Source organism: Xiphophorus couchianus, chromosome 11, assembly GCF_001444195.1.
Source record: "Xiphophorus couchianus chromosome 11, X_couchianus-1.0, whole genome shotgun sequence".
In the NCBI taxonomy this organism is placed as follows: domain Eukaryota; kingdom Metazoa; phylum Chordata; class Actinopteri; order Cyprinodontiformes; family Poeciliidae; genus Xiphophorus; species Xiphophorus couchianus.
In genome coordinates, this window is record NC_040238.1 from 26,028,220 (window position 1) to 26,043,867 (window position 15,648).

General features: G+C 40.8%; 1 protein-coding gene across 15 annotated transcripts in view; it reads left to right on the forward strand.

The window, feature by feature from the left end:
• auts2a (activator of transcription and developmental regulator AUTS2 a) overlaps nt 1-15,648 on the forward strand; it is a 343,424-nt gene that overhangs the window by 211,166 nt on the left and 116,610 nt on the right. For 14 of the 15 annotated variants that reach the window (XM_028032091.1, XM_028032089.1, XM_028032097.1 and 11 more), the window contains one exon: nt 8,285-8,314. The exons of the other annotated variant lie outside the window; for it this stretch is intronic. In XM_028032091.1, coding sequence (XP_027887892.1) covers nt 8,285-8,314 — 30 coding nt within the window. The remainder of the gene's footprint in view (nt 1-8,284; nt 8,315-15,648) is intronic. 15 annotated transcript variants of the gene reach the window in all.

Genomic DNA, 15,648 nt, shown 5'->3' on the forward strand with positions numbered 1-15,648 from the left:
CTGAGTGAAGAAGACATTTTGCAAAACTGCAACAGAAACACTTTTTTTACTATCACACGAGTCAAAAGACGCCAGCATCTTCTCTGATGGATGATGAGCGCTAGCGCCATGATTGAATTATAAATATGTATACATCATATAAGTGTTTTCATACATCATAGCAGTGATTTTTATGACTTATGATGTGAACAAGCTTATTCACATGTGATTTTAATTTTATTTCTTATTTATTGTGAACACTGAAATTGCAAGATTGTGTTTTTTCGTCATTAGCAGAATGTAAACAAAGACTTGCGCTAATTTGTAATGGAAACGCAGTTATTGTTATTAGCACCTCTTTGGTAGACATCTGGATGCTTACAACCCTACTATCATTGGACCACATGCTGAATGTGAAAATTGTTCATAATAATTAAATAATCTGAATACATTTAAAGTGGCATAATTTTGTTCTAAGTTCTTGTTTTTGGGAGCAAATTCAATCCAGTGTACCTTAAGCTCACTCGTCTTCTCCCTCCCAGCTCTATTTGTTGTTCCTTAATTCACACTGGTGGGGCTGACAGACTGAGATGTGCGGGTGTGAAAGAGGGAGTGAGTTAGGAGAGATGGATGGATGGATGTGGGAGGTGTGAGTGGGGGGAATTTGGGAAACATGCATGGCACAGATCTCCATTTTACCATCCCGGCCACTCTCTCTCTCTCTATTCCCCATGAATAATGTGGCAGACCTCTTCACCCAGCGGTAGGCCAGGCACGGCGCCATATCAAGCCATGCTGGAGGAAGAGGTTTCCAACTTGGCAGGTCTGGGCTCGGATGCATCCTAGGCCCCCGCAAACCGTCCCCGCACTCATCCCCAACCTGCAGAGAGGAGCGCTGGGCTCCAAGATGGCAATCAAGGCTTGATTTGCCAACACATTTCCAATGATTAAAATGTAATTAGCACAAGCGAGCGCCTCCTCCCCAGCTAATTTCCACGCACGCTGTGACAGGCAGGCGGTCGGCGGCGCCCAAGCCCCAGCAGCAGATGGATGGAAGAAGCACTGGGAGGAGGAGGAGGAAAAACGGGGGAGAAGCATTTTGCCATGCGACTGTTTGCATCAGAAAACCATCAGGACGCTCAGCTATATCAGGAAGGAGGGAATGAGGGGGCTCTTCACGACAGCACATCAAATTGGCACCATCAGAGCTGACCCCGGCGGTGGCTGCCATCCTTCATGCTGTCTGTCCCACTCTTCAGGCACGGAGGCAGATTGGTGTCTATATAGGCGTTAGCCCCTGCAGCCATCCTGCAGGACAACCTGGCTCAGGTTGATAAACACAAACCACACTCTGTGGACTGGTGGCGCCTTAACGAAGCCCCCCCATCAGCCGTAATTAATTCTAAGGCTGCGGTGAGCCAGCAACAATAACCCTGGGCTAATGTCATTTAATGCAACCACTGCACATTCACTTCTTGAATGAGCAGTATCATGTTAAAACTAACTCTTTGGAGCTGTACATTATGTTATAATGTTATTCTCTCATCAAAAATGTACCTGCCTTGATTCTTTCATGCATGTTTGAGAAATCCTTTTATCTCCCATGGCAACCATTCAGCTGTGCAAAACGCCAGGGTGGACCGAGCATCGCCTTCCAGGCAGATGCAGTTTCCAAGCTCCCTCTGACTCCCCTATTCAGCTCCTTCAGACTAGCCAGCAGCAATTAGCAAACATCTGGTGGATCTGTGCATCTGCTGAGCTTTTTATATGAGCTACTTTTTAGTGCAACAATGATATAAAAGAAACGCTGATAAAGGGTTGATAGAGGAGCGATGTTGTGATGACTGCCTGAAGGTGGAGGTTTTAAAAAGCCAGAGGTGCAATTTCAACGAGTTAAATTACGAAGTCAAATTTTCTTTTTGACATATAGCATTTTGATAACAACTGAAGGCTTCTATTTGCCTGAAAAATACATAATTCTGCCCTTTTAAGAAAATAATCTATTACAGACATCTGATAAGGATGCAAACAACAGATAGAGAATTATAAGTCTCGCTCTTTTGACATTAAAAATTGCCGCTGTCACATCATGTTTTTCCCCCCCTAAATTGCTAAACATCTGTTAGCATTTGTGAGTCAGGAGATTTCCAAAGGCTTATATTGGCCAAGAGAGCATGGCATGCTTTGCCTTGCACGCATGCCTGTGTGATGTGGTTACCTCTTTAGTACAAACATTTTTCTGCGGGTAACTATGCCAGACTTTGGCAAGCTCCGTTGCTCACTGCGGCTGCGCCATTTAGGATTCAGCCCGTGGCTCCTTGGGTTCCCCTCCTCACCTCCCAACCCGCTCGTTTCCCCTCTACTGGGCCAGTATTACACTCAGCTGGAGAGGATTTAGTGCAAGAATAATTTACTCCTACTTTCAGACCAATATAAACAAAAGGCTCTCTGCTTGGACAGAGTGTAGGGAAATTTGTAAGAGCCCTCAGCCAAAAGAGAGGCCTGAGTGAAAGCAGAGGAGCAATCAGAAGTGTTCCGGATGCGAGCCAACATCAACAGCTCTTAGAGCTGAAGCTAATGTTTGACATTCCTGTGTTACTTAAACTAAACACTTGGGTTTTAGTTGTACGGTATAATGGGGGTGCTGTGCAAATAGCGCCGGGCCTGGATAGAGTATCATTTTTCCTTGTCGGCCGTCTCCCGGGACTGGCGGGTTCCTTACTGTACATCACTGCTGCTTTGACGAGTCCCCGGTTACAGAGAAGTAATGATTCCCCTTAAACTTTTTAAAATTTGTGATATTGCAAGCGCAAATTTCAACGCTTGTAATTGTGGCCTTATGCGATAGACCTACACAAAGTACTGCATAGTTGTGAAGTGGAAGGAAAATGATACAAGGTAAGCAGCAGTAAACCATTGTCTATACCCACAAGTCCATTTAGCGCTATGGGCAACACAACCAACCATCCACACACTCATACCTAAAGCCAATTTAGAGAGACCAACTAAAGTAATGTTTTTGGACTGTTGGAGGAAACCAGAAACACAATAAGAAAGTCTACCTGAATGTAATTATGTAATTAATGTATCTATCTACCATTTGGTGTGAGATGTATTATTGTATGTTTTATTGTAAGTTTTATAGTCTATTTTCGTCTCTGTAGCACTTTGAGATTTCTTTGAAATGTAAGGTGCGTTACAAATAAAATGTATTATTATTATTATTATTATTATTATTATATAGATAGATATTATTTTTATTACCATTTTGGTGGTTATAGATCTGGTCAGGTAATATCCAATTGTTACCCTTTCCCTCAAAAAACGGTTTAACATCAAATATTCATCACAAACTATGGTAATCTTTTAAATCATATCCAACTTCTAAGTTACTTTTGCGTGTTACGCCAATAACCTCTGCTAGTCTTCAATCTGTTTCTGGTGAAAGAATTGCTAAGAAGTAAAAAAAGTCAAAAATCCCACATTTGCAGAGCTTCTGCTCCCGCCTGCCTAAGGCTACATTTTGCATGGGGGATCGCATTAGTTCACTCTGATCACTTATCAGTGAGTGACAGCTCTGACTCGCTTATGCGCCCAAAATGTGTTTTTATCTTTTTAGAGGTATTATTATTTGTTGCTTTCTGCCCTCCGCTTGAGCGGTGAGTTCAAGGCGGCTTTGCTGTGCGCGGTGAAAGGACGATCGAATTGCCTGCCCTCGCCTGTCAGGTCTGATCTCAGGATTTTTTACTTTCCTCGTTATAAAGGTATTTCCATTTTATTAAGTTTTTCTTTTCTTTTTTTTTTCTTTTTGCCAACCTTTGTCGCTCTGGGAAATTTGCATACCTCTATTCGCAGGGAAGAAAGTAATGACAGCAATTTCTTTTTTCTTTTCTCTCCCCCCAGTAGCCGTGTGAGTGCTTCGTTTAGTGGCACCTGCGAAAGCGACAGGCGCGGGGATGAGAAGTGAAAGAGAGCAGTTGATTAAATCATCATCAAGTCGCAGCACAGAAAGTCAATTCTGCTTGCCGTCTACAATGATATCCTTTTATCTTAAAGTAATGAGCTATGGCACTTTTGCATCGGGTAATACGATGAGTTCCATTAGCATGTTCCATTTGCTTCACAAGCAAGGGCAAGTCATTCCAGCCGGCTTCTATCTTGGCAATCAAAGCAATTGGCTGCACAGCGAGAGAGCAGAGAAAGGAAGGAGGGGGAAAAAAAACATGATAGAAAAACAGAAGACATGTTTTTGTGGATCACAACGCAGTGGAAGAAACTAAAATGATGTCCATTATTTAAACCCTTTTGCTCGCTGGGTGTTTTCAGTGTGTGTGTTGTACGGAAATAAAAGAAGGAGCTAATGAGCGAGTTCTCCCTACTGATGTCACATACAGGAAGATCTGATGGGAACTAATCTTGACTGCTGCTGCATTAGCTAGCCCTGCATGGGAGGCGATATAAAAGACACAGTAAGGAGACACACCTATTTGTTGCCAAGCACCGAATCCATCAATGGAAGTTTGTTCCAGATTTGTGGCGCATAGAAGCTGAATGCTGTTTCCCCATGTTTGGTTCTGGTTCTGGAGATGCAGAGCAGACTAGAACCAGAAGACCTGAGTGGTGTGGAAGTTTGATATATTCAGTGGTTTATTAACTACAATGAGTATTTTAAAGTAAGTTCTCTGACCTACAGAGAGCCAGGCAGACTTGTGAAGGCATTGTTGCAGTAATCAATGCGACTAAGTACATAGATGAGTTTCTCTAGATCTTGCTGTGATATTAGTCTGCTAGTGCTAGAAATGTTTTTCAAGTGGTAGAAGGCCTGCTTTTTAACTCTCTTTATGTGACTCTGAATGTTCAGGTTAGAGTCCATCACTACACAAAGATTCAGGGACTGATCACTAATTTCTAGATGTAATAACAGAAGCTGCCTCTAGATCGTTCCTCAAAAGGTAACATTTACAGCTTTTCTTATCTTGACTTTTGGGGGTGTTACCAGTCAGCTCCAAAGAAAGTGAATGGTGCTCCTGGTTTCGCTGCTTTGTGATGTCAAGTAGGTGAGACATTTCAGCTATCTAGTAGCATTTGCTTTCGAATGTTTCAGATAAGCTCTCCAAAAAAAAATCTGCAAATATGCAGAATTTTCTCAAATAGTTGGGAGTCACATTCTATATAAAGATTTGCAAATAGGTGAATCATTGAATACTGAACTGTGACTAGGCAGGGGAAGTGGGTTGGGGGGTCCACTGTAAACTGCAGTTGAATCTTCTCAACTTGATACATGACTTAGAATGAAACAGTGAGCAGGTGCTTGGAGATTAAAACTCCCATAATGTGATAGCTACAGCCTGAGAAAAGACTTTGTTTAAAGCAGCCAGGGCAGAAGGATTGTTCTGAGGTATTTTGCCTATGGAGCATGCATAGTTAAAAAAAAAACTTTTATTTGGGTTTTTTTCAGCTGTGATAATGATGTGCCGAGATAGAGTGAAGTATGATGTGTGAAGATCTTAACTTGAGAGAAAATTTGAGAAAAGTGTTAAATATGGTGAGATATTTGCATATTTGTACTGTGCCGGTGAAGGGAAAACAACACACATATTTCTTTAAGTTGTTCTTAAACATTTCAGGTGTAGGAATATTCTACACCTTATCCTACTGTAGGATAAGGTGATAAGACACAAAGTTGTTTTTTTATGAAAAAAATGGAAATAACTGAGCAAGACCTGCAACATGGAAATCAGAATTTCTGCTTTCATACCATAGGAGTCATTGATTTCATAGCAAGAAGTACACTGTCCAAATGTGCGGACATGTAGCTCATCTAGCAAAGATGTCATGTCAGAAATTGCCAGAGTTTCAGTCCAACTTTTACCACTCTTCTTTTAATGTTTGCCAGTCTTCACTAGAAAAACTAGAATGTTTAGTCCTAAAAAAGTACTTTTAAATTATAAATGAGTAACAGACTTTGATTTAAGCACTTATAATTGCCTTGTTGCTGAAAATGTGCTATATAAATAAAATTACCTTTACATTTTACCTTTAATTTTTTAATCCTGTCAATTACAGAGTCTGTAATTCATTAATCAAAATTTAATCAAAACCATATATTAACAAAATAAGCTATATTCTTAACTCCAAAACCATTTTTGTTGCTATGGCTCCTTCTCTGTGTTGTATGATTTGTTGTTATGAAACGGCCAGCAGCAGAAAGATGCTCAGATTAAAAAATAATACTAAAATATGAAATCACTAATCTCTAATAATAAAGAAATTTGTGATGATGGCCGGTACTGCTTATTTACACCTAAGAAATATTTTTTCCAACTAATTGAAAAACTGATTTAAGTTAATAGCCTTCAAGGTTATTAGAGGGTTCTATTATGAGCTTCATTATATAATGTTATTGCCTCATCAAGAACATACCTGGAATGTTGCTTTGATTCTTTCATGCATATTTGAGAAATCCTATAATCTCCCATGGCAACCATTCAGCTGTGCTTGGGTGGAATAACCGCTGCCTTCAAGGCGCAGCTCCTCCTCAAAGTTACAGTTTCCTAGTTTCCAACTCACAGAGCAGCCCTCTCCCATTCTGCTCCTTCAGACTAGCCAACAGCAATTAGAAAACACTTGGTGGAACTGAGCGTCTGCTGAGCTCATCATGCAGACTACTTTTTAGTGAAGCTCTGGTGAAAATGTTAATAGAGGATGTTGTGATGACTTCAGAAAGAGCAGGACTCTTTAAAGAGACAGAGACCCAATTCCAAAGTGTTAAATTACGAAGTCAAATTTCTTTTAAGTCATATTTGATAGATATAGCATTTTTCTAACAAGTGAAGGTAGCATAGTTACTTAATTGTGCTACTCTGTGTGTGGAAAATACATAATCTTGCCCCTTTAATGCTAACTGATTTATTTTTCAACAGTAAAACAGCACTTTCAAGGTCATTTTTATCTAAATTTCTGCTGACTTGTCTGCTACTCACTACAGCGATTAGCACAGTGGAAATATTTTTATGCTCTCGATTAAATTTTTTTTTTTAGGATCTTTATTAGAAACAGCTGAGCGCGTTCAGAAAATCTGAGCCTGTTACGAACCATCAAGTTTTGTGCTCGTTATCAGTATCAGGTCAGAATCTCTCGGATCATGACAACCCTGCTAACGCGTAATGATGATCTGCACTTAGCTGTCATTATCCACATTTATTCCGTCAGCTCTGACAGGCCGCGGGGGCTGCAGGTCCTCTGCATGCCTCTTTAAAACAATGTGGGGTGGGGAGAATGCTGCGGGTGATAGCAAAAGAGCGAGACAGAAATGGAGCAGGAGAGCGTCTGTGGAGTGTTTGCCCAGTGCGTTTATTGCCTCTGCATAATTTATGAGCTGCTGGAGCTGACCATCATGGCAGTGTGCCGCGGGCGGCCCCTGGGGCCGTGTGGGACAGGCCTGTAAATTGGATGCAATGCTCCTGCTGAGCTCGGAGGGTTCCCCCCCCCCACACCTCCCGCTTATTTTTTTCCTTCTTCTTCACCATCCAGCCTGAGACGCAGATCAGCCTCAGAGCCAGCCAGCTACCTTTTCAGTTAAAGGAGATAAAGGGGGGAAAAATAACAGGCATGGCCTTCTGTTGCTCACTCCCTAGGCTGTCAATCATCTCTCCCTCCTTCTCCTTCCTTCCTTCACTCCTGCTTTAATCGCCACCCAACAATCCCCCCCACCCCAACCCCACCAGTTCACTCCTACCCACACACTGTGCCAGGCCCCCTACCCACAATCCCTCCACCCCCAGTGCCTTCTTCATTACCGACTCCAGTGCTTCTGTGCGCCTCAGCCATATGCACAGCGTTGAGGGCCGCCAGTCACCCAGCATCGCGCTAATTAGTTGATAAAGAATTAAGTGGACCTTGAAATTGAAATTGGAACGAAAAAATGAAATCCAGCCACCTTTTTCTTTCTCTCTCCTTCCCTCCATCGCAAAGTTCCTTCCTCCTCTTTGTCGTTGTGCCATTCCCGGCCTCGAGCAGCAAGTCTCGTTGTGGAAGTGGGATTGGACTTGTCTGAATCTCGCAGTTCGCGGGGTTTGGCATTAACGAGGCTGCAGCCTCTCACGGCGAACGTGCTCTCGCATGTTCTAATGAACTGGCTTGATAATATTTGTTTACTGTGGCTGTGAATGTGCAATAAGTTGCTTTTGAATTCAAATCTGGCACTCATTTTATGAGCAGGTTTTATATAAACAAAGAGCCTGAAAGCATTTCTCCTAATTTCTTCCTTGTCTTTTTTTTCTTTTTCTTTTCTTTTTTTTTGCAGTGTGACACAGAGAGTGACCAGGAAGACAAGGTAAGCCTGCTATTCTCTTCATACACCAGTGGCTGCGCTGCAGGCGTCAAGATATTCAGCAATATTCAAAATGAGACCATCTTTAAGACTGAGGATTTCATGTAATTAGAATTAAACATCAACTTAATAAGTACTCAAAGGCCTTAATTACTTATACATTAATTATGAATGATTTAATGAGGAGCAAAATCTAAATCTATCTGGGTTTTAGGGTTTGGGGGATGTTTTAAATGAGACTGTTGTAACTGTCTTGAGTGGTGATTTTTGCTCAAATCAAAACCATCATTGCGGTATTTTTAGTCTGAGATCCAGTTTCTGTAACCTTACCCCTTACCTTGCCTATGCTTCTATCACTTTTTAATTAAATGGAAATCATTGTGTGTTTTTATTCCTGTAATGTTAAAGCTTCTCTCGCACAGTTTTGTTTTTATCAATGAAGACTTCCATTTTTTGAAATATCAAATCTGCTTGTATGAGTCACTTATGACAGTTAGCTCATATTTTGTGCATTTCATTTATATTATATATATTTATATTATATATTATTTAATGGAAACACCGTAATTGGGAAATTGTGTTTTTTCGACATTAGCGTAAATATAGACTAGAAGCTCTGCTAGTGTCCCAATGATTTTTCTTTCTTTAGGACTATCTGTTCATGGTTTACTAATTGTTAGCTTAGAACTCTATAAACAGTGTATTTGTTGTGGTCAGTTATAAGCTGAAATGATCAGGAAATTAGGTCAGTCTGCCATCCGTTGGAGCCACTCCAGGTATTCGGCAGGCCTGAATCTTCATCAGTGCAGACAAAGCGTCTGCATGAAATTAAGTAATGCTGGTTTTGAAATATTTCAGCAGCACTTAGCTACATTCCATATTTTACACCATATGCTATGATGCTCATGCCATATAATTTTTTCAAATGTCTCAGGTTGTTAAGTTAGCAGTTTGCAAAATAGATTGTGTTATGTTTATTTGAAATTCAAACACCATAAAGATTATCTACTGTCATATGTTAATGAGAGTGAGAATTTTTTTAGAGAGGTTTGTATTACTTTTTCCAAACTCAGTGCAGCTGATGTAGTCATGGTTTGTAAGCTTCTGATTAATTGAGTTAAATGGAAGCGTGCCTGTGGATATTTTGTAAGGCAACACTTTGACCTCCACAGTCTAATTCATCTATATGGGTAGAATTTCCAGCTGCACAAGGTGCCACTTAGCTGTTCAAACAACTATAGGAGAGTACAAACAACATCGCAATGTTCTGGAATCATGCTATTCAAGAAGGAGCCAAGTTCTGCATGTTTTAAGGTGTGTTTTGGTGTGAAATGTGCAAATCAACACCTGAAAAAAGCAAAAGACCTTGTGAAGAAGAATGTAAACTTGGTAAGAAAGTGTCATTGTCTACGGTGAAATGAGTCCTGTACTGACATGAAAAATACAGTTTGTAAATACATTTATAAAAATTTATTTTTTTATAAATGGCCCATGCTTTGACAAAATCTAAATTGTGATCTCAGTCCCATGGAAAACTATTGAGAATAGCTGAAAAAGATGTATATGACAGTGGCCCACAAACTGGGTAGTTTCGGCAGTTCTGTCTGTGAGGAATGAGCCAAAAATCCAGCAAACTATTCCAAGAACCATATTGATGGTAAACTCAAAACGTCAGTTACTACTCACACTAGCTGCATATCCATTAACCACAAATTGCGCAAATTGAAATTACAAAAAGAAATTCTCTTAATGGAAACAGGCTAATTTAAACTTAAAAATTTAAATTTAAAAATAGATAGATACATTTTGGCGCTAGGATCAGGTGACTCTTCAGCCGTATCGAAATAGATGTATTTTACAGAACTGCAAAGTAAACATTTTTCACATCATACAAGTCACATGATCAACAGCTGAATGTTACTACTGGCGAAAACAACAAAGAAGACCACAGGAAGTAGTAAGAGTACAATGGTTTGTTTTTGTTTTTTCAGACAATGTGCAGCTGGCTCCACCAAAGCTCTCACTGCATCACACGGTTCATTATGTGATGCACTGTGAGTCATTCAAACATGTTGAGTTTTCTGCTTTTCTGTAAAATCGCAGACTACAATTTCCCCAAAACGCTGCATATGTATCTGCTTTTAAGTATACGGGGTTTGTCGCTCCAACGCCTGAAAAAGACGATGACTGGCAGATGATGAGCACTGGTGCCATGGCTGAATTATGAATATAACTCATATGAGTGTTTGCATTCGTCGCTGCCATGATTTTTAATGACTTATGAACAAACGTATTGCCGTGCGATTTTAACTTCATTTCTTATTCAGTAGAAACACCACAATTGCAAAATTGTGTTGTTTTTTTTAACACAGCAGGGTATAGATAACGATCTGCGCTCATTTGCAATGGAAATGCAGCTAATGAGAAACCTAAACAATTTCTTTTTAAAGCTTTCTCCACCGGGTTGCTATTCATGATATTTAATTTGAAATTAACTGACTAACTGGAGTAACATACCATGCCACTCCTAGAATAGTTCAGTATGAACATCACATAAACACCTTGTTATTTTCATTCAGAATTTCAGACTCTCTCCGGCTGTTTTAAAGTAGGATTTTACCACCACTTTATTCTACCCGTACCTAGCATACACCACTTGTCTGGACCGAGCAAGACAAATAAACACGGTAATGAATTCCCTGAATTTTTATTGCTGTTTTGGTATTCACAAAATCCCGGTAATGGTAAGCATTAATAAAAGCTTGATCCAAATGTTTTGTAAGGTTTTGAGTGCACCCTAAAGATTCTAAAAGCAGCTTTATCATCCAGTAACTTCTAACTAGAGCTCTGGATGCTCTCTAATGATTTAGTAATGCCATTTGCTTGTTGTGTTTAGACTGTGTGGCAAATTGAGTCATTACTCAGTGTTGTCGATTTAAATTGCTCCTGTCTCGGTGGCAATTCCTTTTTGTTTCAGGAAGAGAGCGAGAAAGAGAGAGAGAGCGTGGTAAGCTGTAATCCCCACAGTGACTGTATTAATTCACCCTGGCTCACGTTACGCGCCTGATGAACAGCCCCGACTACACCTTCCTGTCATTGATTAATTGTGTATTAAAGTAACAGAGGAGTGAATTAGTAAATAGGAGACCCCAACGACTAGTGTTGACTCACGTGGCCTTGGGGGGTAATTGGAGCTCCTTCTCAACACTTTTACCCCCTCCTGAGTCCCCGGCACCTCTTGCCCCCTATCTGCTCCTGCCAGCCACCTAGAACATTTGTATTCTGTGGGCAACGCGGTCTGCTTTGCGAAACCATGCCGGAGAAACACACAGGAGAGCCGAGTCATTTTTTAATGGGTCAAATGTATTCAGATGAGAACAAACGTGGCTTATTTAGTTTCCCTTCAAAAGCAGGAAATGGGAAAAGCATCCCCGGGAGAAATCACGTCCTGCCTGGTGTAGAAGGCCTCTCTCCCTGTGTCGGAGGGAGCTGCCAGGCTCCGATAAGAGACAGCTATTCACATCTCAGACGATCACGCCCGTGTGTGTTTGCCCTCATGTGAGTGCGTGTGTGTGTGTGTCTGAACGAGCTGGAAACAGCCAGCGCATTTGCTCATTATAAAGTGACCCGTAGGATGGGCCCCCTTCCCAACGTGACATGTTAATAGCATTCTGGGAGACAGGTGGGTGGAAGGCTCAGTGTAGCTACTCGTCACACACCACCGGCGTTATTAGCTCTTTGTGCATTATCATTAGCATTTCTGTTATAGGGGTTCCTAACCAGTGGTTTTGCAAAGGGAAGAACAGTCTATAATGGAGAGCCAAGTTTCTGTTTTAATGCTCTTAGAGGAAACATGACAAAATAATTCTGTGTTTCAGCATCACATAGATTGGGTTTCTGAGTCCTTGGCCACTATCGTGAAGCAAAAACCCTAATTTCCTTCTGGAAGATGCACTTTAGTCTCTGCAGTCTGTAATTACAGAATAACTTATAGGCTGTAATTGAATGTATAGTTCACACTCTTTGTTGGATAACGCACTAAAAAGTGCTCCAAAAGATGACGCATTCATGCTCTTGGTAGAGACTCACCGATTCACATTTTTCCCTACCGATACCAATATCTGAAATTTAGTATCGATCGATCGATACTGATTCGATACAGAAAAACGGCACTGAATTGACTGATAACGTGTCTATTTTTATTTTATTTTTTCCCATTTTTTTTCTCCAAAGAGTTTTTGCGGCGCTAGTGGCTCGTATTTTTTTGACAGTAGGCAGACAGGAAGGAGGGTGAGGAGAGGGGGGAAGACATGCAGCAAAGGTCGTCGGGACCGGGAGTCGAACCCGCGACGTCCGCGTCAAGGACTAAGGCCTCCAAACGTGGGGCGTGCTAACCCCTGCGCCACCGCAGCACGCCCCAACGTGTCTATTTTTAAATACACGCATAAATGTACTGAACTACAAATATACTTGATAACTCTGTACCACTACAGCACACTTAAATACACCAATAGCTTCAAAGGCTTAGTCAGACATGTGAAGATAATACACATGTCTTTAATTTGTTCAGTCAGTGCAGTTAAGAGTATAACAACCAATAAAGAAACTGATATTGACAAATAAAATATTTTGTCTGTCTTGTCAAACATGTAAAAAAATTATCTGCAACAAACCTTCTTGCAAATGGTTCAGGAAATGCAATTAGGAATTCTAAATATAATGTAAAATAAATAATAAAACATGATGTTACTCAAAGCACATAGTATAGAATTAGACTGACTGTAATGAACAACTCTGACTGCTAAGTACAGTAAGTGCATAGCTTCATTGTCAACTCATTATAACTGATTGTGTTTTATAGCTTATTGTGCAAAGCAGAGCTGTGCTTCCATGGTAGCATGACTGGAATGCATGGACATTTATAATGCAAGTACAACAGAGCTGAGTGTTGATTTTGGAACGGTAAAACATTCTGTGGTTAATTTATAACCACAGTTCACATCATTAATAGGCATTGGAAGAGTTTCAGAGAATTCTCTGTGACAGAGAAGATCAATGCTACTCAAACTGTGGCACACAGAGCGTAAGATAAGTATTGAAAACATCACAATTTTCCATAGTGAAAATACATCTAAAGGTTCTGCTGACATGACATTTTCACCAGGTGTTAGTAACATAGAAACCAGAAATTAGGTTATGTGTTATACTTTCTCAATGTGTTTCTTGTATGAATGATTATTAAGGGAATTGTAGATAGAAAAAAGCAGTAAATTCAACCAAAAGAAAACAAAACTCATCTTACCTTTGAGAGATTTTAGGCAATTTTTGATTTTTCTGGCATATTTAGATAAACAGAATAAGCTCATGATAATTATGCACACTTTGGTATAAGGTGTTTCTTAGGCCACACCCTCCCTCATTACACCAATAGCTGTTTGGTGTAATGAGATACACATCACCTGTTATGATTAAACCTATTAAGTATTCAACTTTATCCACTTTGGAGTTTGAAAATTTGCCCAAATGATGATAAAATGCTCATTTATCTACTAAGTGTCCACATAGTTTAGAGGAAATATTGTAATTTTTGTGCATTTTTCTGCACTTTAGCTCTTTTATTTTAAAATACATACACTGGATTATAAATTGTTTTAACAGTGGTCAATTTCCTCACCTTTGTAATATCATCAAGAGCTCTCAGACCCTCTTTGTCTGGACTTGCTATTCCTGAAGTGACTTTTTCCCTCTCTCATAAGTGGCACCTCGAAAATGTCAGTCAGACGTTTCGGTCTGAACTCGCGCCAAGTAGCTGATCCGCCGACTCACTCTTCCTCATCTCGGTTTTATTTCTCCGCACGATATTAAAACTGCACCTTCCATAAGCACTATTTACCTTCTATATCAGCAGTCACTAGCTAGCTGTAAATTGTGTTTTGGAAATGTTTTGCATCTTATTAATGACTGCGCGCGCAGGGGGCACTGTAATTTGCTGCACTCTGCCCTCATTGAAACCGAGGTGCTCTTAGAGCGGCGCGAGGAATCTGTTTGTCCTTGACATAAAATAAAGATCTGAACTGGTAATATATTTGCTGTTTCTCTTCCTTTATTGTTTTGCTGTGTTTGCCCTCAGGCAATTACACCAGACGAGTTGTGTTTCTCAATCACTCAGTAGCACTGTACATAAAACCGTTTTATCTCCTCCTCCCACCTCCCTCCACACCCCAAAAACCCTCCCTCTTTTCACCGCAGTGGGAAGGATGAGTAATAAAAAGGAGAGAGCAACTTGTCAGCGTTAAAAGATTATGTGTTTTGCCCCCTCCAAAGGAAGAGAGTAGTGTTTACAGGCTTGAGTGGGTGCTCGCTAGGCCGAGGCTGAGGCTGATTGCACTAGAGTACCCTGTCAGCCAGTGATTTGTCATGTACTTTATCATCCTTGTCACTCTGCAGAGCGTTGTCATAGGTAACATTCCCGCCTGCCCACCCCCCTCCCACTTCCCTCTTTGTGCTTTGTACCCAGTCAGTGCAGGAAATTTGTATTTACTTTGGGGGAGTGTAATTTGTTCCTCATGGATAATATGACCCTTAGCGGAGCCGGATCACGGGTTAGTTGAAGTGATATTTTCCGGTAATGGTAGTCGTACATCATGGCTGTCAGGCCGGGTTAGGAGGCGAGCACATTACAGCTCCATTTTAGCACTGCAGGCATCTGGGATTATTTTCCATAACCAAGTATGACATGACCGCTCTGCGGAGTGCATTAAATTTTTACTAGCTTTTTTCTTCCTCTCCTCCCTCCCCCCGCCAACTTCTGTGTGGGGGGGGTTTCTCCTCCCCCACCCCTTCCAGTCTAGGTCTAGGGGCTGACATGTTGATGGATGCCCCCAGAGTCCCAGTAGTCCTGGCCAAGGTTAGCGGGTGTCACAGACCTACACTGCTCCCCTCCATCCAATAACCAGCAAATCCCTGCTCCCTCTGAGGCACACGCCGTCGAGTCCGAGCCCCTGTTCACGTCTACACCCACATACAAAGAAGTAATTCAAAAACAAATAGGAAATGGGAATGTTCCTTCGTAATATTCCACTTTAAAGGGGCAGTTTTATGTGTTTTCCAGGCACATGGTGCTATTTTGTAGCACAATCAAGTAACTGTGCTACGTTGAGTTGTTATGAAAATGTAGTATACTGTCAAAGCCCAAAAGGTTTGACCCTTGTCATACATTTTGAAAGACACTTATCCCTCATACTCATTACCAAAATGTATGTAAACATTTGAATTTGAGAAGAGTTGCAAAAAAAAAAAGAAATTCTAAAAAATGTTCTTCAAGTTTTCTTGCATTT